Raw genomic sequence first — 21,546 nt, forward strand, 5'->3', positions numbered from 1 at the left:
TCATTCATAAATACATCGTTAAGTTATATTTATCTATGGAAGTATAGAAGTATTCTAAAAGAGATAAAACACAGCGAAGGCTCGCACAATGTGTATAATGATATTTAAATTTTGTAATGGTTGCAATTTAGTGCACAACAAACGTACATATCTGTATGTATACAGTATATAAATACAGTATATATGTATACAGTATATATGTATGTAAAAGTTCAGCAGAAGTACTAGTACTCACTTTAAATGCGTTATTCCAGCTAGTAATGTTATGCAAAGTAAGCGCACGGTTTTTCATAGATTTACACAGCCGTTCATGGCGGCGCAATTTAGACCAGGCACTACTCTAATCGTTCATCCACTTCAAGGGTGATCCAAGGTTACATTGACTGTATGTTCCGCCTACTATTCAAATCTGTCTAGGCACACGGTATGATTCCGGCAAGTTTCCCGTTTCCAGTTGCCAGTGAGTCATTCATGGTCAGGAATGCAGTAAAAAAAATCGATGGCTGCGCTTTCTGATAACTCAGCCGCCTGGATCCAGAGAAATCTTGTCGCCCAGGCCGCTGTTGCTTGTTTATCTTCTATTAGGCAGAATAAAACTTAGGCTATATATGCAGCGCCAGCTTCCGGTGGATCTCTCACCACTCTGTTCATTCTCTGGCAAAACATTCTGGTATCGCATGTCACAACCACATTTTTACTGCAAACGTTCGTTTTTTTTCACTTTATTTTGCCTGCATTCCGAGCTAACAATGTTCGACTCAAAAGCGCAGTTCACCACTGTCAATTTCCTGGGATCGAAGGGCATGATGGCCTTGGGGATCATAATTACTGTTGCTGCTTTTATAAATTCCGTGACCACCATTGTCGCCAGCCGTAAGTGGGAGCAATTCTGCACATGTTGGAGCGTTCAGTTCTTGCATGGAAAAATTAACTTTACCAAATTTATAATTGTTAGCTGACTTATATGCGTTTACGAATATTTAATTAAAGCACGCTGCATCGCGTTTCTTTAAATTTCATGGCGTTGTTGCAAATTTATTTTTTATGCCAGCTGGTGCGTTCTTTAAACCGTGATTTGGGAAGCCAAATGTTATACTGCATACATAGGAAGTCGCTATAGCCCTTCACCCTTCTTCGCACCCCGTTAACTACAGGCACCCTTTTTATATTAAATACATAATAAACACAGCCTGTTCCCGGTTTTTATGAGCAAACATTTTATTTATTACATTATTTATTATTTCTCTAATGCTACAAATTTCACTATGATTACAGTATTCTGTAAATTGTTATTAGATAAAATTTTATTCATGCTTTTTCGCCCCCTAAAGCTTCGAATTTTTTAAAGCTCTTTGTGCAACTATTCGACCGTTTTGTACAAGCACTACAGACTGGCAATAGTTCAAAAGTTTACATTGTACGTGCCAGGTGCCTCTCATAAAAGTCAATAAAGGTCTCTCGATAACGCTTTGTTGCATTTTTACCGTAATTAGAAAGATATTTGTGATTCTCCCAGTAGTGGAAATTGTAATATTAACAGCTACGTTCGGATCCTTTACTCGAATAGAAGTATCGTTTAGCATATTACGCTGAGAAAATGTTTTAAATTGCAACGCAAAATGGGTGTCTATAAAAATAGCGGTATCTACGTAGAAACAGATTAATAAACGGGGTTGGGAAAAGGGATGGCTATAAAGAACGGGAATGTTAGGGATGGCTACTGTGTCACCCTACATTTTGAGCAACGTGTACCGTATGTTCGTAACGCAAGCTCGCTTGCATAGTTTTTTCGCAACATTTAGTGCAGTGACCTTTGACATATCCCAATGTATATTTACAGTAAAGACGGAACCGCAGCGGTTATTGTCTCAGTTAAATCACTGTTAAGAACAGCAGTTAGATGTACTAATAGATCGTAGTAGATGTACTGATTAATTTTGACCAATTCGTAGCGCTAATTTTTGTTATCTGTCACATTTTTATTTATCACTTTCCCATTCCATTTTCGGCATTCCCTCTGCCCACTGCACCTTAATAATGGTATACTTCTACTGATAATTTTTAATTTTAGGAAATGGCCCGCCTGAATTAATCTATCCCCACACACCTGTCAACCCGTGTCTCCCCTCTTTCCTGTTTGTCCTGACGGCCAGTCTCCACTTTGAACATTGCGGATTCTTCGCGCGCCAGTGCACCAAGCACATGACCTCCAAGCATATGTTGATCATGCGCGGTATGTTCGGCTTGCTGGCTACGCTTTCCTTGGTGTTGCTGTTGCGCACGTTCGATTACGCCCTGATTAGTCCCCGTGAGCCTAATTACTTCCAAAAAACACAAGCGCTTATGGACAAACAACAAGCAGTAATGGATAAGGCTGGAGAATTAAGTACGGACGCAATCCAACGAAAAGTTTTGGAAAAGATGCAGCAGTACATGGGCGCCATGGGTGTTTCCAAGAACGACACCGCTGTATTTCTCAAAAGCAAAGATTACGAGCGGGCGGTGGCGGCATACCTCAAAAACTGGACACACGAGATCGACACCATAATGACAGACACCAGCGACACCGATAAAGCACTGACCAGCAACTATAATGACACGTTAGCGGACGCGGTGCTGCAGGCCTGCCCAGAGTCCGTGCACAGTCTGGTTCTGGCTTTATATGGATTGACTGCATCCATTTTCCTTTTCGAGTCCGTCTTTGCCGGACTGTTCTGGGTGCGTTTGGCCCCGTATGGTGTGGAGTATGAAAGCGTCGCAGGCACTCCTAACTGCCACTGTCACGGCAAAAAACGTGGCTTTTTGGATGATCTAGAATTCACCAAATTGGCTCCAGCGGGTGGAATATGCATTGATTGCTCCGCGCGGGGTTCGCGTTCATATATTATTTTCTTGCGCTTACTCAATGCCGTTATGGCGGGGGGCGTGATGCTGGCCATTTACTCTTTGGTCATATTGTAAACATATTGTAAACAGCGGTACTCTGGTGTTATTACAAGGGTTAGTACCTTATTGTTAGGGAGCTCCAAGTGTGTTTAAATCTCCGATGCCTTTGTTGCAGCTTCTCAGTATGATTTTTTTGCCTCGCCAATGAATATCATTATTTTTGCAAATTTTGTTGCAACTGCAATTATTTATTTTAATTCTGTGTACATATGCTGTATCTCTGTACAGAACTTGTGACGTTGTACAGCGTACTAACGATTAGCGATAGCTTCCTCTTGCTTATTATTTTAAAAATGGTGGCAGTTTGACACGTAACAGTAAACTATTGCCCTTTTGAACTTTTGAATACGCTGATGCAACTTGATGTCCTTGCTGCTGCGTCTGTATAGTCTGTGTCTGTATATGCCGGTACAAGCAGCGCTGCGACGCTGCCAAAAATGCGCGCTATTTCTCATTTGGATTTGCGGACGATTAAAATCACTGCCATCAATTTGTAGTTGCGAGTAATTTGGTATTATTGCCATCTTCGTTAGAGAAGCGACTTGCAACAACAGAGGTGGCCATTTACAGCTTACAGTGGCTTTTTAAAGTCCAATTATGGTAAAAAATTACTGAAAATCGTTTACACCAATTACCGTTGAAACATTTTCAACAAATTGTGGAACCCAACGTATTCAAAGATCAAAGATGCGATGGCAATATCGCCAATTCATGCAAAGGTCACCAATAGAAATGTAACTGCGTCCATCAGGATCAGTGGATTACTGACTCAATTTACTGGACGCTTAGACTGTTTTGTACGTGAGAAAAAACAATACACAGTCACAAATAGAAACAGCGTCACAAATTTCTTCTAAAACAAAAGCCGCTTCAAACGGTTTTAATCGACACAGTAACTTTACAATGCGTCCGCAGTACTTTGTTACAATTATGTTAAAAACATAATACTACTATGAAAAAGAGAAAATTATAATAAATACGTTATTATTTGAATCGGGAAATAGCTTAAAAATTGATTAAGGATACGAGTACAATATTTCTTTTGCTTACATATATCTCTGTCAGACTGTTAGTTTACCATTCGTTCCATTCCAGTTGGCTCTGATTTCCAGTGTCTTTCAAATGCAACAAGATCAGGTTCCCCCTCTGCTTCCTGTTTATCACGCGAAAAAAAGTTGATATATTGATGCAATTCTCGCCGCACGCATTCCAGTTATTAGGAAAAGAAATGAGGAACTACGGTAAATTAGGAAGCGGGCTTGCATATGTCGGTGATAAATGCACGAATGTCATGACTATTATTGCGCCTCACACAGCAGCAACAGCTTTCACGGAAGTGACGGAAAATGCAAATGTATCTCTGACAAAATGCAGGCAGTCCTTACTTAACGACATACAGTATCGTGTCGATTTTAGAGCGTTTCTGGGCCGCGTTACTCGCTTTATTACAAGGTTGTGCCACAGCGCACAGCTACTAATAGCCGTTAGGATTTTATTATGTACATCTCACACCTATATTAGCATTTTTATTAAAGAAAGCAAACTGTCATACGAGTTGTTTAAACAAATAAGGTAAAGTACTGGCAGCCATGTTCAGTTCGGGTAGATGTTTACGCCGCAAGACCGAAATTCGAAGAGAGTGGATGCGATATACATCTTACGAAGTCATTAAGTAACGGGAGCAATGCGACAAGTACGGGAATGGATGTCGTTGTGGTATCAGATTATGTATATGAGTTTACTTCGTTTCTTTTGTTTTTCAGTTACTGCCGATGCAATAAGAGAGTCAACATTGACTGCAATGCAAATTTGCAATACACTGTAGCATCGTAACTTCCGCCCTGCTGTACAGAAGCGTCTGTAAGCGTCCAGAAGCATCAGCGCTGCACTCCTTGTCAAAGTTATGTACACAGTGCAATGCCACAACGGTGTATTTGCTCATAATCATACCGCACAATGTGGGTAGCTGGAAAGATAACGGTACACTGGTACCTGCCGTCCAAACATTTTTTACACATGGCAAACATTTTAACAGTCGATGAACATGTGACTAGGACGAACCACCTGAATATTACCATCAGCATCGTTAGGCAAACATAACTTTGTAAAATAACTCTGCCTATAGCAGATTACATAATAATTATCGACCGCTACGTGGAGGGTCAACATGCAGAAAACTGCAAGATAAAAAGAGTAAAAACCGCATACGGCCTCATCAACTCGACTTATCCCCGGGTAACACACTGACCATGGTGATTGTCGTTTGACACCCGTCACACTGCTAGTGGTGGCACCTAACCCTCCATTAAACTGGGCTACGGCGAACCGCTAGCGCGAAACGCTCTGTTCGACTTCGCCTACAAGACAATTCTCGCGACAACGGACTCCACGCGAGAAAGGTTAAGCTTGGAAGATAAAATCTTCCTAATTTGTTCGACATCTTATTTTCCGTAACATCTATGCCCTGTCTTTAAAGAGCCTTTATTTTTTAAAAATCAACAAATTTTTTTAACTACCTGGTGGGACAATGTAAATAAGTTATTGGAAAAGACACAAAGAATTCTGTGAATATTACAGAATCTTCGTCATGCGATTATGCGCAAACGTTTTCAGTGTGAATCAGTATGGTGGGGAAGCAAAGCGGAAGCCACGGATAGCTACACGAATTATTTGCAATTTCCAAATTATAACGCCTTCTGCACATCTGCAAATGAGTACCGTTGGTTTGTTGTTAACTGCTTTCTTAACATGTTCGTTGCTAATTTGTATGCAACTTTTGGAGTACATTTGCACATGAAAGCCTCCGCTAAGTAATTCGAATTAACTTCGGTCCGTAAATTTAATGATTTGAAAAAAAAGCTGCAGCATTCAGATATCGTGGCAAACAAATGGCTGTTAAGGATTCAGCAAGAGTGAAATCAATCGCACTGGGATTCTTGATGCGTAGCAATTAAATAAAAGTCTTGATTTGCTTCGCAGTAATAAATCTGTAGGAATAAGTTTCCCAACCGATAAAAATTATGCGGCAAATCATAGAGATATGTAACTTATGGTTAGACGATTTTATTAACGTCCGTACAAACATAGTGAATAGTGAATACCTTGTTTATTAGCCTTACCCTTAATTATTATTGCATGTTATATTTTAACTAAAATTGACTTAATTATTATTGCATGTTATATTTTAACTAAAAAAATTCGATCATTTTTATTAGTGTAAATCAGCGCAGGCATGTTGTTATGTATACTGGCTATTGTCGATAAAGCTCACTAAAACTGACGCACAACAATCATTGAAGGGAGCACTTGGAACTGAACGTTTTACGGATAAGAAGAGTGAACCAAAGTAAAGCCTAGCACAAAGTGTACTGGTATAATAATATTAAATTTTGTAATGACTGTAATTTAGCGTATCGCAAAATACGTATCGGTGCGTATACGCAGAGATAGTAGAGTACAAATGTGAAAGTCCAGTAGAAGAACTAGGACTCACTTTACATGCAATATTCCAGCAACATTATGCAAAGTAATCACACGTTTTTTCTAAATTTGCACAGCTGATCTTGTCCAGAGCAAAATCTAGACACGGCGCTACTATAATCTTTTATCCACTTCAAGGGTGATTCAAGGTCATGTTGACCGTACATTCAAATTTGAGGCACACGGTACGATTCCGGCAAGTTTCCAGTTGCTAATGAGTCACTCATGATCAAAAATGCAGTAAAAATATCGCCGGATGCGGTATTAACTGTGTATGACGGGTGCAGGAAAAATCTTGTCGGCGCGGTTGCATTTGCTTATTTTTATCTTAACAGGCAGAAAACAATAATCTGCGCTATACAGTATATCCAGTGCCTATATATCCAGTTCCGATGAATCCCCCATCGCTCTGATCGTTTCCTCATAAAATATTTTGGTATTGTTTGCCTGTTAGAATAAATGAGTGTAACCGTTACTAATGTCTGTTACTCATGTTGGCACCCAGCCCCTTTGTCATACACCGGCCTTAAAGGCGAAGTTGTTACTCAGAAGTTTAGTCAATCTGACTGTTTTACTGAGTATATAAGAAGCTACAATTACAATGTTAACAACACTTGGGAATTACTCTTCATTAAAACAAACTACCAAAACCACCTTAATTGTATCAGATTATGAGACCTGCTTGTCTCTAAGCAGTGTTTGTGTGAAGTTTGTTTTATCATTGTGTTGTGGATAATACAATGGCGCAGTTGAAGAGTATTAAGGTCACCGAGTTAAACGACTCCAATTACTCGCGATGGAGGTACAGGTGGAGGATGTGTTGACTGGTGAGTCCTTGTGGTCTGTTGTGAATGGGACACTGACGATGCCCATAGATTCGGCAACGGATAAAGCGGCGCATGAGCACCACCTAGAAGTGGATGGCTGCCGATGGAAAAGCCAGAAGTATTTTGCGCGCAACAGTGGATGATACCACCTTCAGTCAGTGTCGGGACCGCAAGACGTCCGCTGAGATTCTGAAGAGGATCCAGGAGCTGAAAGAGCCGAAGACTGACAACGACTTGATGTCGGCGATGACCGAATTTTTCGAAGTCAAGTGGAAGGAGGTAGACGACGCAAATACATTCATGGCATCATTGTATGTTCTAGCGGCGAAGATAGACGCGTGCGGGAAGCCGGAAAAGGTTACCGACACCTGGTTGATCGGTAAGACGCTGGCCAGCTTGCCCAAACAGTACGCGTCATTTGTGTCGTCGTGGAACATGATGGCCGGTCCTAATCCTGAGATGTCCAAGTTCGGGAAAAGCTGCTCCTAGCGGAAAAGATGATGAAGGGACAGGGAGAAGGAAGCGGGTCCAGTCCAGCCGGTGAGTCGCTGTACGCAAAAGGTAAGCGACTACCAACTGGAGCGAAGAAGAAGTTCACCGGAAGCTGCCACAACTGCGGCAAAAAGCGGGCCATAAAGAGGCCGATTGCTGGTCAAAGCCAAAGGAAACAATCACCAACAAGCGACAGGACAAGTCCGGTCACGGTTACAAGAAGGAATCGATGATGGTATCAGCCATGCATGCGACCAGGAAGAGGATGTGATCATCGCCGATAGTGCAAGTGACCATATCACGAATAAATACAACTGGTTTAAAACTCTAGTTAAGCTAGATGTTCCCAAATCGTTCGTGGTTGGCAACAATCAGAGCATCAAGGCTACCCATATTGGCACGATTGACGTCGAAGTGTCCGTCGATGGGAAACAGTGGCGGGAAGTGGATTGGAAGAATGTCTTCTATGCACCCGATGCATGTGACACTACGCTGCTGTCCACGGTGACCTTGGAGCGAGAAGGATTCGCATTTTCCCACGCTAAAGGCAAGATGACAATCAGCAGAGATGGCAAGCCGTTCCTGGGTGGAGTGCGAGGTGACGGTACAACGTACCGACCTTTCATACGCGTGGTGCCGCCATGGAGGTGTGCTGAAGGCGCAGCCTGTGGAATTTGGCACCAACGACTTGGACACGTCAGCGACGCATTGGTCAACTCCATGGTCCGCAACAAGGTGGTGGACGGCCTGGAGGTGGTGACCTCGAAGCGTGGTGACTGTAGAAGCGTGTCATATGGGAAAGCAAACGGCTAACACCCATGACAGCAGTGCTGGAAGGAATGTCTATCAGGTGAGAGGTTCCATAGTGATGTGTGTCATATGGGCGCAGACTCCTGGGAAGGACATCGATATCTCTTGACGTTCAAAGATGAAAGCAGCGGATACAGAATGGTCGAACACTACCAAGTAAGCACTCTGTGGGTAATGCATTCAAAGAGTTGATTATCACAGCAGAAAGGAAACTGGTAGAAAGGTGTTGTCGATTCGCACGGACAACGGACTGAATACATCAACCAGGAGGTTGAAACGCTGTTTCAGAACAGAGGATAAAGCACGAAAGAAGTCCGGCGTACGTGAAGCAAGCAAACGGCATGGCAGAACGGGAAAACCGCACGCTCTGTGACAGTGCGCGAACGCTGCTCTACGATGCGGACATCACAAAAGTGAGAAAATCTTCTGTGGAATGAAGCCATCTCAACCGCTGCCTACCTACGGAACATTGTGCCAAATCGGGGAAAGCTGGAAATTACCCCGTATGAATTGTGGCACCGCCGAAAGCCAACAGTTGACCACCTGCGGGTGTTCGGATCAACTGCCTACGTGAAAGTTCCGAGGATCAGAGACGGAAGCTGGATCCCAAGTCGGTAAAAAACACTGTTTGTAGGTTACGATTGGGATACCACGAAAGTTCCGGTGTTCAACCGGGAAACGAAAAAGGTGGAGCGGAGATGTGGTTGTCGCGGATGGTGGCGACGAGATTCCCGAAGTTGCTCTACGGTATCCTGCCTCAAAGGGGATGAGCGAGCGGGATGACGAAGAGTGGGAAGATGCGGAGGATGAGCTGAAGCGAGACTGCTGTAGAAAGGCAGCAGTTGAGAAGCGACGGCCAGGGCGACCACCGGGATCAAAGAATCTGGTGAAGGATCCGCCTCTTCCGCATCCCATGGAAACCAGAGCCAAGGGAGCTGCGTTGAGCGCAATGGCCACGGCCGCAGATCCAGTTGATGTTCAGGATGCGCTGTCGAGAGCAGACGGGCACCTGTGGAAGGAAGCAATGGATGCTGAAATTGCTGTATAAAACGGGCACTTGGACTTTGGAACAGCTACCAGCAGACCGGCGCACTGTGAAGTGTAAGGGTTTTAAATCGAAACTACTTCCAGATGGCGAGCTGGATAAGGAAAGCGCGGCTTGTGGCATGCGGCTACTCACAAGCGCAAGGCATCGACTATGGCGAAACCTTGCCCCGTCGTACGACACGAATCGGTGCGCTGTGTGTTAGCGGTGGCTGCTGCACGCAACCTGGAAATGGTGCAGTTTGACGTGAAGACTGCATTTCTGAATGGTGACTTGATAAAGTCATATATGGACCAGCCGGCAACGTACGACGACGGTAGTGGACGTGTATGCCGGTTGAAGCGTTCAATATATGGCTTGAAGCAAAGTCCAAGATTGTGGAACGAGCGAGTGAACGCAGTACTAACTGGACATGGATTTGTTGCATGCAGAAGATCCATGCGTCTACGTGAAGAAAGGTACGAGTAAGGAGTACATGGTACTGTGTCTGTATGTTGATGATGGGCTGGTATGTGGTGCGACGCGAAAAGTGGTGGATGATTTCCAAGAAACTTAAAGAAGATTTCGAACTGACGGTTCATGAGCCAGACTGGTGTGGGCATGGAGATCGGTCGGAACAGGAAGATCGGCACCATCAGCATCAACCAGCAGGATACATCAATCGCATGCTGCAGCGATTTGGACCACAGGAGAGTAAAACTTATACGTCTCCTCTGGATCCGAATGTCAAGCTGATGAAATCTGAGGATGGAGAAGAGCCATAGCTGTCCACATGGAAGCGATTGGCTGCCTCATCTACATCTCTTCCATATCACGACCGGATATCACTTACGGTGAACCGCCTGGCGTCGTTTGGGAAGAAACCGATTCAACCACTGGACAGCTGTTAAACGGTAATGCGCTATTTAAAAGGCACATTAACCATGGCTTTGACGTTTGGCAAAGCATGGAGTTGACCGGATATTGACTCGGATTGGGAGGTGATCCGGATGAGCGGAAATCAACCTCCGGATATGTATTCACCCTGGGAGGCGGACCTGTTGCCTGGAGTTCCCAGCTGCAAAAGTGACAGCATTCTCTGCGACGGAAGCCGAATACATGGCACTGGCCGAGGCAGTTAAGCAGAACGAGTGGAGCAGACCGTTTCTGATGCGCTCGGAGTGGACATGACAAAGGCCACCAGATGTGTGTGGATAATCAAGGCGCGATTGCCTTGTCGAAGGATCCCGGAATTCCATAAGCGGACCAAGCATGTCGGAATTCTACCACCGAATCCGCCAGGAAACGAAAGCCGGATCGATCGAGGTGAGCTATATTCCAACGGATCAAAATCCATCGGACATGCTGACGAAGGCGCTCGAGGGATCAAGGTCAAATCCATCACCGGACTGCTCGGATGCATGGACTGAATGACCGCGGACTGTGAAGGGGGTGTTAGAATAAATGAGTGTAACCGTTACTAATGTCTGTTACTCATGTTGGCACCCAGCCCTTTGTCATACACCGGCCTTAGGCGAAGTTGTTACTCAGAGTTTAGAATTTGATTGTTTTACTGAGTATATAAGAAGCTACAATTACAATGTTAACGACACTTGGAATTACTCTTCATTAAAGCAAACTACCAAAACCACCTTAATTGTATCATTGTTACAACCGCATTTCCATTTTAACGTTCGCGTTCACGCATTCTGTCCCAAAAATGTTCGATTCAAAAGCGCAGTTCTGCGCTGTCAATTTCCTGGGGTCAAAAGGCATGGTGGTGTTGGGGATTGTAGTTACGATTGCTGCTTTAATCAACGCCGTGATCACCATTGTCTCCAGCCGTAAGTGGGAACAATTATGCGAATTCTATAATACAGTATAAGTTCATGCTTAGGAAAATTTAAATTTTTGGCATTTTTTGCTAACTTTCTTGAACCTGTTCTTTTCAAAATCAAATTATGCTATATGTGTCTACGAAAGTGCATTATAAACGTGCGCTACTTAAAACTTTTATGACGTTGCTGCAAGCGTACATTTTGTATCAACTGATGTGTTTAATTTTTATGCCGTGATTCGGAATGACAGTTGTTATTTTGCAACGCATTTTGATTGTGGTTCTGTGAAAGAATATCTGTGTCTTCTTGCATCTGTATTAATAAATACTCTTTTAACCCCTTTGTTAATACGTTTCTATATCGGGATGACCAGAGTTGTGAGTGCCTCGAGGGTTTGTCTGCTCAGTAAATGGACCAAACTAAACATTCCAAAGTAACTAAGCTCGATATATACAATACCTTGGAGCCGTAGCGTACCCTCACCTGCGTTCTCTTTTACGCTGCATTTATTGCCGTGATCTTTCCATTGAACATTCTCAGCGAAAGCGAAACAGGAAATCGCAGCAGCAGTTATCTTAATTAAACCCCTGGTAAAACAAGAATTTCCTCGTGGCAGATGTAATTCTTTAGCAACATCCATTCGCAAAGTCAACTAACTTCCTGTTTTTGTCACATCTCTTCGGCGCAATGCAGGCTAGTACAGACTAAGTTCTCACTAATGGTCTGTATTTTCAGTCAGTGGCCTGCCTGAATTAATCTACCCACGCACCCCCGTGAATCCGTCTGTCGCCACTTTCCTGTTCGTCCTTGCTATCAGTTTGCATTCTGAACATGGCGGATTCTTCGCGCGCCAGTGCACCAAGCACATGACCTCCAAGCATAAGTGGCTCATGCGTTTTATGTGCGGCTTGCTGGCCACCCTCTGCCTGATACTGCTGGTACGCTCGTTCGATTACGCCCTGGTGGGCCCACGTGAACCTAATTACTTCCAAAAAGAACAAGCGCTCATGGACAAGGTGCAAGCAGTAATTGCTAAGGCTCAAAATCTGCAACCAATAAAGGTCAAGGCTCAAGAAGGTGTCGACACAATGCGGCGATTTTTGGAAGAGATGAAGCAGAACATCAGCACCATACCCCCTCACAGCAATGACACCGCTGTATCGCTTACCATCAGCTATTACGAGCGGGCGCTGGCGGAGTATCTCGAAAACTTGGCAGAGGAGATGGAAGCCATTATGAAACGCAGCAACAACACCGATACCGCGCCGACCATCAAATATAATAACCCGTGGGAGGATGCCGTGCGGAAGGCATGACCGTTGTCCGTGCACAGCCTCATTCTGGCTTTCTACGTATTGACTGCATCCGTTTTCCTCTTCGAGTCCGTCTTTGCCGGACTGTTCTGGACGCGCTTGGCTCCCTATGGTGCGGAGTATGAGACATTGTCCACTTCTAACGGCCACCGTCACTGCAAAAAACGTGGTTTTTGGGATGAGCTGGAATTCACGAAATTGGCTCCGGCTGGTGGAATATGCATTAAGTGCTCCGCGCCGCGGGGCTGGCGTTCGTATACTATTTTCGTAGGCATGTTCAACGCCGGTATGGTGGTAGGCATGATACTGGCAATTTACTTTTTGCTCCTGTAAACAGCCGGTATGATGCTAACATTAAAAACGTTTTTACATCATTATTAGGGAATCTATATGCGTTAGCTCTACGATGTCTTTGTAATTATTGCTGCTTCCACATGTGATTTTTTTGCCGCCCCATGAGCTATTTTCGCAAATTTTAGGGGAGCTGTAATTAATAAGTCGGTTCTATTTTGATGCCTCTCTGTACAGAACTTTGTGACGTTGTATAGACGCCATGAGTCATGAGGATAATACTAACGAGTCACGATAACTTTTCGTGTTGCTTGTTTATAAATTCTGGCAGTGTTAACAGTAAAATATTGTCGAATATGACCACCGAGGTGCTTGCATTAGATCAACTACAATTATTAACATCGGCGTTTAATTCTTGTCATCCTACAATTACGTTCTTGCATGTTATCATTATCAGACGCTTGCATGTGATCATTACTGCTTTCTTACTTTCAGTTGTTTAATATCGCTTTAATTATTATGATATTGTTTTTGCTCTTTTGAATGTATCCATTCAACCTGATGTCCGTGATGTCAAATCAGCGCTGTACTGTATCTGTATATGTATGTACATGCATGTATAAAAAGCGCTGCGACGTTGCCGAAAATGCGCGCTCTTCTCATTTGAATTTTTGGACGATTAAAACCATTGCCATCAGTTTGTTGTGGATCGAGTAGTTTAGTATGTAATATGTATTAACTATCTGCGTTGATTGTATCACGACAACGAAACAACGCAGCTAATTTTTGGTAAGATAACATGCATACTATGTTTTTTGCTTCACAAATTCTGACTGCTAAGTGCTAACGAGTAATTAGGGCCCTAATTACCGCCTTTTTCATCCAAAAAATTTCCCTTTTTGTTTGAAGAGAGAACAGGTATAGCCGTATGGGAAACACGTAAAAAATACTTTCATCGGCAATGGTCCAGTGGGTGTGGCCAAAATTCAGTTTCAGTATAGAGGAGGCAGGTACTTATCGTATGATTACTACCATGGCGGTACTAAAGAGAAGGCGTACGCGCGCCGTTGGTGACGTCACAGTAAGGCAAGCAGCCCGCTATCGCAGTGCTTTAAGGCTCGTAGGCTACATAGACTGCTACGGTAAACGTATTTCACTTCCCGTGCGGTTGGATCACCGAGTTATAGCTCAAAAGAAAGAGAAAAAAATTTCAAGTTTTATGATGCAAATATCTTCAGTCATAAAAGCGAAATGGAGTTTTTAGAACGTTTCGAAGTCAAGCCGAGTTAGCATACGAAGTCAATGCAACGGTCGGTCCAGACCGCGCGACCGTTGTGTGCTAATTTCATACATTCTGAGACCTTTTTACAACATTTAATCGACTTCAGTTGCAAACATATTATACATCGAAAATCTTAGAAATTTTTTCTCTTTCTTTCAAGCTATAGCCCGCTCATTTTAAGCTTCTAAAACTTAAAATCGCTTAACATGGCAACCAATGGAGCCTACGAGCCATAAAGCATCGTGCAGATGGCTGGCTTGCCTTCTCATGACGTAGCACCGGACGTAGGCGTAGGTATTCTTGTTTTGCCAGTAAAACTACAGTAATATATATGGTACGTAAGCAAAACGTACATTGCCCATACATACGATACCTGTACCCTGGTTTTTTACCAGGCCCACTGGACCAGTGCCGATAAAAGTATTTGTTAAGTATTCCGCGTACCGATTCTCTCTTCAAACGAGATGAAATTTTTCGGAGGGGAAAGGCGGTGCCTATGTCCTACCCGAGTAGTAAGTAATAGGTTCGCGTTTGCATGCATTGTTTCTTGGGTGACTACTGCTTATGTTTCTTTATATGCCCTGTAATTTTTAATGCAAAGATATTTACCGCAAAAGTTGCGCTCTGAGCGACCGAACCACAGTGACAAATAGACTCCTCTCAAGATTGTAAGATAATTATTATAAGGGAGAACAGTTTATGTTTTATAATTTGTATGGATAGCTTATAATTCAAATCGATATTTGGCATGCATCAGCAATGCCATTGCCAAATGCATGTAAAGCGTAACTACTGTGGCATAAATTCAGTTGGTGGGGAGCATTCCCAAAAGAAGTCACCTGAAAAATATCCATTTTTTAACCTCTCTCCTCTATTGTCACGAAGAACGACAGGTAGAAAAAAAGCAGGCAACGAAAAATATACGTAAGTACCTTTATTGCACAGCTGCTCTGTACCTTTCACCTGACTCGAGCTGAATGGTTCGCTGTGATTATGTTGATCAGTATCAGTGCAATGGTTTTGTTAAGGTTTTGTTAAGGTTTTGCAATGGTCTTTTGACATTTATCTGGACACATTGGGGTTATCATAAAATTAACAACGGCAGTTGTAATTATACCCTTTCTTGATATCTTGATTTCTGTAACAATCGATGCCATGACTGTAAACCGCTCTTGTGCAAAGATTTTCTAAAGTACGAGTACCTAAAACGGGTCAACTGGCTGGTGGCGTGTAGAAGCAGCAATTACAAAAAGGCATGGCAAATTCGGTGAATTAGTATAAACTTCGTAATGCCATTTTATGGGATTTTTTTAAATGTATATAAGTTTGGTGGTGCAGCAACATGGAAGCCGCTGATAGCTTAATAGTATTATAACTTATTTGCATAATGCTTATTTGCGTAATAACTTAGTTGGGTTACCTTAGAAGGCGCTATAATTTGAAAATCGCAAATGATTCGTAAATTTACGAATCATTTGCAATTTCTAAATCATAACGCCTGCTGCACAGAAAGAAATTTGAGTACCGTTCTCCTGTGACATTTTCTGTTCTAGCATAGGAAGTCAAACAAGCAGAAACCGGAAACAACAGGATGCGAAAAGTAGGCTATGGACGATCAAGCTTGAAAGACAACCAAATCGTATGACGCTTTCTTCTGTATCACGATGAATAAAATTCCCAGAAGCGTCGGATACAAAACTTCAAATGTCAGTTGTCACAAAAGTTCCACCAGTCGACTGTGCCCTTTGCGGGCTTTGACACATCTCACTGGTCAGGTTGTTGCAAGAACGTTTACTAGAACAAATCGAAGCATGCACCTCATCTCGTGATTGAATGCCGATCAAGCAGGTCTTCTATTTATTTTGTTGCTAAATTACAGAAATCCTACTGAGAAAAATGATGAACGTAATGCTTTAACATGAATAATTCAAGACTTTTATTTCCCGCACTAACCAAATCTGTTGCCCACAATGCAACGGAGGCAGTTACATCATCAGTCCCGTATCCATTAGTCGCCGTGGTATCCCTTATATGCGTTGCAACTATCGCTTACAACACTCTGTTTATCTGCGCGTTCGTAAGAGATGCCGCAGTCCGAAATCCATTTACGTACTATCTTCTTAACTTGTCCGTGTGTGACCTTGGTTTGGCGTTGTTCAGTATGTCCGGTTTCATTTGGTTCACCGTGTCACCGCGTTCGAGCGCGGCATACTGTCCGTATTTTAATTTTCTCGGCAAAAATCTCTTCATCGGCGCCGGATGCGCGGTGATGCTGGTCAGTATTGACCGGTTGCTGTCCATGTTCGCACCGGTGCGCTATCGAAATATTCGATCAGTAAAATTTACTGGCATCGTGTGTGGTGTAATGTGGCTGCTGATACTCGCACTGACGACACCCTACATCGTGATGGATGCGCTGTGGTATATTCGGATGAGCCTGCCGTGTTCGGTGAATTATGGAGCGCAGCGAACATACTCGTTGGTGATCGAACTTCTCGCATACGATATGCCGCCAATCTTCGTTTTGTGCAGCTATATTGTCATATTCACGAAATTATTTCGTCGAACGTTGCGCACATTGAAAAGGCGGGTATTACCTACCCCGAATACATCGCAGACTTTCGGTAGGTGCGAGTGTACTTACCTGTAACACATTTTCTGCTTTTGAAGGTTTTTCTTATACTGGCCTGTCCAGTATAATACTTTTACATTCTATAAAGTATACTCTTGATCTTGAATCTGCCAGGAAATGTAAACGATATGAAATCTCAGGAACCCATCTAGAATCAGCTTCGAAAAACGAGAATCAGTTCACAATTTCACAGAGAGTTAGTATAAGGTGAACATATTTGGTTAGTATAAGGTGATGTTGAAATGGAATATAATAATTTGTCTATAGCGTCAACTTTTCCTCGATTTCAGCCCTTTCAAAGCCATATGCATCCACCCCAAGCACAAAGGAAAGGAATCCGGAAGCCCAGTACGCTAAGCAGAATCCACTACAGAGCGAAAAGAAGATGTTTAGTCTCTTTGCACTGCTATCACTATGCGTCCTGATCTGCTTCGTTCCGCCCATGGTTTACTATTTAGTCGTTGACTTCATGGCCTACTGGAACGCTACCCTGTACCAAATTTCCGTCGCTCTAATGTACCTCAGTTGCGCATTCAATCCACTGATCTATCACGCTAGTCTGCCGGAAGTTCGGAAAGCTATAAAGAGTTTGCTTCGACGTGCATGAAACTGGAAGTGAATGTTATTTGTATTTTTCTGCTATTACTTAATTGAAGCATCTTTCATCGTAATTTGGCACCATTTGTAAAATTGATATGGTCCTGCATTGTGCATGTTCTTGTTCGCAGACTAAACCCATGGGCGTTACGGTTAAGCTTGTGAAGAATGGGTGGAATATTAAAATTTATAAATAAATCTTATCCGCGATACACAAATAAATCTTATCCGCGATAAATAAATCTTATACAAAGCTGCATGCGGGACGAATGTGTTGCGCCCAAAACCGGGCCAAAAGCACCCAGTGTTTCAACCACTATTCTACTCTCGGGTAAGGAAAAAAGGGTTACTGTACTTGAATAATATTATACAGTATTATACATGTAGTACATACCGGTATAAATAAACCGTTTTGTTCATATATGTAGATACCAGTACCATTTTTGTTTCAGCGATTATGTTTTTCCATTTGCACTTAAAGCTTCGAGCTTGTATGCAGTTAGTAAATATGCAGTAATATCATGAAGTGATCATTTTGTATTGTGTCACTTGTGTCGCCTCTTGAACTTGGTGGGATCATTGAACAGTTTTTACGCGTATGAGAAACGAGGCGAACAACATCATATTTAAATGAATACTGCAACCTCTCGTCATGTGGTTTTGCACAACATTAAAAAATTAATGAAATCTAGTAATTCTGCAAACCGGAACCCACTGACATCACATGAACTATGTATGGGGATTTCCACAAAATAATTTCAGCCACATGACCCCCGGTAGGCTCTCAGTAACCGAACCCCTTCATAGTTCATACTGCGACAAAACGTTGAAAAGTGAAACAGAGAAAATGTGAACGCGGAATCGAGGTCAAGCAGTCGAATGTAAAAGACATTCAACGCCAGTAAACTACGTTCAAGGTGTAGGTGTTAAAGTGTCAGGTTTAACATATGTTCTAAAAACCAGCTGCGCAGATCGCATTGGTCTTATGGTTTCATTTGTCTTAGTTTCCATTTATGCGCGTGGGCGCGCTCATTTACGGAAAAACGATCCAAGCGTTTGGTGTTAGCACTTACAAAGTACATTATAGATTTGGTACTCGTATCCCTATGAGCCCTATCATTGAAAATATGCATCCAGTTGGTGTTTTCGGGAGCAAGCGCACGACCTTGGATGTATAAAACTGGTCGGCTCCTAATTGTTGCTAACTCAGTAAGCAGTTAAGTACTGAAAAGAATATGAACATCTCATTGCTAATGAACCGCTCGCTGGGCGATTCTGTTGCCAACAATGGCACTGCCGTAATTAAATCAGCATCAATCCCGTATCCTGTCGTAATCGTTGTATCCGTCATATGCGTTGCAACTACTTTATACAACGTTCTATTTATCTGCGCTTTTGTGAAAGATGCCGCAGTACGCAATCCGTTCACGTACTATCTCCTTAACGTGTCCATATGTGACCTTGGTCTGGCCTTGTTCAGCATGACCGGCTTCGTCTGGTTCACCGTATCGCCGCGTTCCAGCGCGGCATACTGCCCATACTATAATTTTCTCGCCAAACATCTCTTCGTCGGTGCCGGCTGCGCGGTAATGCTGGTCAGTATTGACCGATTGCTTTCCATGTTCGCACCGGTTCAATACAGAAATATTCGGTCGGTGAAATTTACTTGCGTGGTGTGTGCTGTGATGTGGTTGCTGATAGTCGCACTGCTGGCGCCGTTCATTGTGATGGATGCCCTGTGGTATAATCGGATGACCCTGCCGTGCGCGGTGAATTTCGGAGCTCAGCACACTTATTCGTTGGTAGTCGAGTTTATTGGTTACGATGTGCCGCCGGTATTCGTTTTGTTCAGCTATATTGTCATCTTTACAAAATTATTTCGTCGAACCTTGCGGAAATTGTTGAAGAATCGTGTAGTAACTGCACCTAACACGTCAAACGCTTTCAGTAAGTGACGGGCTTAAATTAAATACGAGTGTACTGTATTATGGGGTAAAATTTATTACTGACCTTTTCAGTACATAGTCGAAGACTGACTTTGCCTAAAATTTCTAGCATTATCTGTTTACTAAAATACGGAGTACTTGAATATTGTCGATGACGCCGGTTTTCATTTTGCTGTTGCAGCGCTAGCCATGTCTAAGCAAGAAGCGTCCGCCTACGGTACCGGAGAAACGGTTCCGGAAACCAAATCCGCTAAACAAAAGCACCACGGCGAAAAGAGAATGTTCAGTCTGTTTGCTCTGCTGGCACTATGCGTTCTGATCTGCTTCATTCCGCCCATGATTTACTTTTTAGTCGTGGATTTTATGGCTTACTGGAACGTTACCCTGTTCCAAATTTCCATCTGCTTAATGTATCTCAGCTGCGTTTTCAATCCCCTAATTTATCATGCAAGCCTTCCGGAAGTCCAGAAGGCTATCAAGAAATTATTTTAATGAGTCTGAAATAACATTTGGATTTTGCTACGGTGGATTACTAAACTAATCAAAACTTGGATCGTAGAATAGTATTACCACATAAAGTTGACTGCTGCTATTGACGGGAACATAATGTGGCAAAGATTTTCATGTCGTGCACTTAGGCGCTTGTACGTACTGCAGTCACCATGATACAGATGGAGCCTAAACGACCATGAACAGCCTTATTGCCAAGTTCCCGTTAGCGAATGTACGAGTGCCAGCCACACGTGAACACTGTGTAGCTAGTTGCTTAACGAAAACTATGAAAAATCTGTTCTCCATGACGATATTAAGCTATCGCATGTAATTATGTTAACCATTCCCACTAGCGTATCTTATTTTTACAGTGTCCATTTAAGCATGTTAGCATGTCACCCTAGCCGGAAACTGGCTATCTCATTCAAGTTGAAATAAATGAAATAATAAATAAGTAGCCTGCTGTCTTCAGTCTTTTGTGGTTATGTGTAATGTCGATAGGATAACATAGAGAGTAAAGATAGATCGTTTCTTTAATCGCCTTGTATCCTGTATTTCACAGGTACGTTTTATCATAGTGGAGCCATACAAAACGAAATTCGAAAATCAGCGGAGATTCTGTTTGTATAAGTTTTTTGTTGTATAAGTTTAAAAAATGTGTGGAAAACCAAGTTTTTGTGAAAGTCTGTTGACTAAAGTTTTGATATTACGAAGCTCTGTTTTGATATTAAAAAGCTTATTGTTTACCATTTTGAAACAGACAGTACGTAATAAGCCGAACGCTGAATATTATACATGAAAATGCGTTTCTTTTCGCCAGGATAGTTATTCATGCTCGCCGACAGTACTGTTTCATGCCCACCTTGCTGGTCTGTTCCCTGTATTGTAACACCTGCTGTTTTTCAGATCTGATAACAAAATCTTTACAAAGATAAAAGTTTATCGACGCTCTAATCCGCAAATACAAATACTTTTGACATTATTAACTCCCAACGTTACGGTTAAATCTATGATTCGATCGCATACAGTCCTAATTGCCTGGACCGTCCTCAAAATTTTTTTTTCAGTCGCAATATAGTGGTTTCGAAGTTCTTCGGCTGCTGATTGCCTTTGCACTGATAACCGCTGAAGCCTAAAAAATCTGCAATTATGTCGCAATATATTGTTTTTGTGTTATTGGTCTTCCTCAGCTGTGGCCGGATATGGGCTTCCCAAAATCTAAGCGTGCCCGCAGCAGCAGGTACAATTGTATTGATCGTTCATAGTTGTAACTTGTAAGGACTCTAGTTCTATGGCATGTACAGAGTATGTGAGTAGCGACGCAGTTCCCGGAATGTAGCCGTAAGCGTTGCAACAGGCAGAGGGACTTGCCAGGGTGCTCCGTTGGCCCATAATCCTATCCAGCCCAAAATCCATAATTCCATAATTCCATAATTCTATAATTCCATAATTCAAGCCCATAATTCTATCCAGCTGCCTTATTTTATTAGCAAAAAATTGCACAGGTCTTATTCTAAAGCCGTGTTCTTATAAGATCTGATTTTACAGTAAATAAAACGTGATTGGTTTATAGAAT

General features: G+C 42.6%; 3 protein-coding genes across 3 annotated transcripts; all 3 read left to right on the plus strand.

The window, feature by feature from the left end:
- Positions 1–561: 561 nt before the first annotated feature.
- LOC129584289 (uncharacterized) lies at positions 562–3,425 on the plus strand. Its single transcript, XM_055476424.1, has 2 exons — positions 562–873; positions 2,072–3,425. Exons 1-2 carry the CDS (start codon positions 609–611, stop codon positions 2,959–2,961), a joined length of 1,155 nt encoding a protein of 384 aa, XP_055332399.1. The 5' UTR covers positions 562–608; the 3' UTR covers positions 2,962–3,425.
- A 7,825-nt stretch (positions 3,426–11,250) lies between these two features.
- Positions 11,251–13,667, plus strand: LOC129584291 (uncharacterized). The gene is made up of 2 exons (XM_055476426.1): positions 11,251–11,423; positions 12,153–13,667. Exons 1-2 carry the CDS (start codon positions 11,300–11,302, stop codon positions 12,731–12,733), a joined length of 705 nt encoding a protein of 234 aa, XP_055332401.1. The 5' UTR covers positions 11,251–11,299; the 3' UTR covers positions 12,734–13,667.
- A 5,243-nt stretch (positions 13,668–18,910) lies between these two features.
- On the plus strand, positions 18,911–20,315 carry LOC129584433 (uncharacterized). The gene is made up of 2 exons (XM_055476589.1): positions 18,911–19,479; positions 19,660–20,315. The coding sequence occupies exons 1-2, from the start codon at positions 19,014–19,016 to the stop codon at positions 19,968–19,970; spliced, it is 777 nt and encodes a 258-aa protein (XP_055332564.1). The 5' UTR covers positions 18,911–19,013; the 3' UTR covers positions 19,971–20,315.
- Positions 20,316–21,546: the final 1,231 nt, after the last annotated feature.

This window comes from Paramacrobiotus metropolitanus, unplaced genomic scaffold (assembly GCF_019649055.1).
Source record: "Paramacrobiotus metropolitanus isolate TYO unplaced genomic scaffold, Prichtersi_v1.0 Parri_scaffold0000013, whole genome shotgun sequence".
NCBI lineage: Eukaryota > Metazoa > Tardigrada > Eutardigrada > Parachela > Macrobiotidae > Paramacrobiotus > Paramacrobiotus metropolitanus.

Coding starts and splice junctions, on each gene's coding strand:
- LOC129584289 (XM_055476424.1), top strand. CDS start 609: ATGCAGCGCCAGCTTCCGGTGGATCTCTCACCACTCTGTTCATTCTCT. Junction 874..2,071: donor GACCACCATTGTCGCCAGCC/GTAAGTGGGAGC, acceptor TTTTAATTTTAG/GAAATGGCCCGCCTGAATTA.
- LOC129584291 (XM_055476426.1), top strand. CDS start 11,300: ATGTTCGATTCAAAAGCGCAGTTCTGCGCTGTCAATTTCCTGGGGTCA. Junction 11,424..12,152: donor GATCACCATTGTCTCCAGCC/GTAAGTGGGAAC, acceptor CTGTATTTTCAG/TCAGTGGCCTGCCTGAATTA.
- LOC129584433 (XM_055476589.1), top strand. CDS start 19,014: ATGACCGGCTTCGTCTGGTTCACCGTATCGCCGCGTTCCAGCGCGGCA. Junction 19,480..19,659: donor TAACACGTCAAACGCTTTCA/GTAAGTGACGGG, acceptor TTGCTGTTGCAG/CGCTAGCCATGTCTAAGCAA.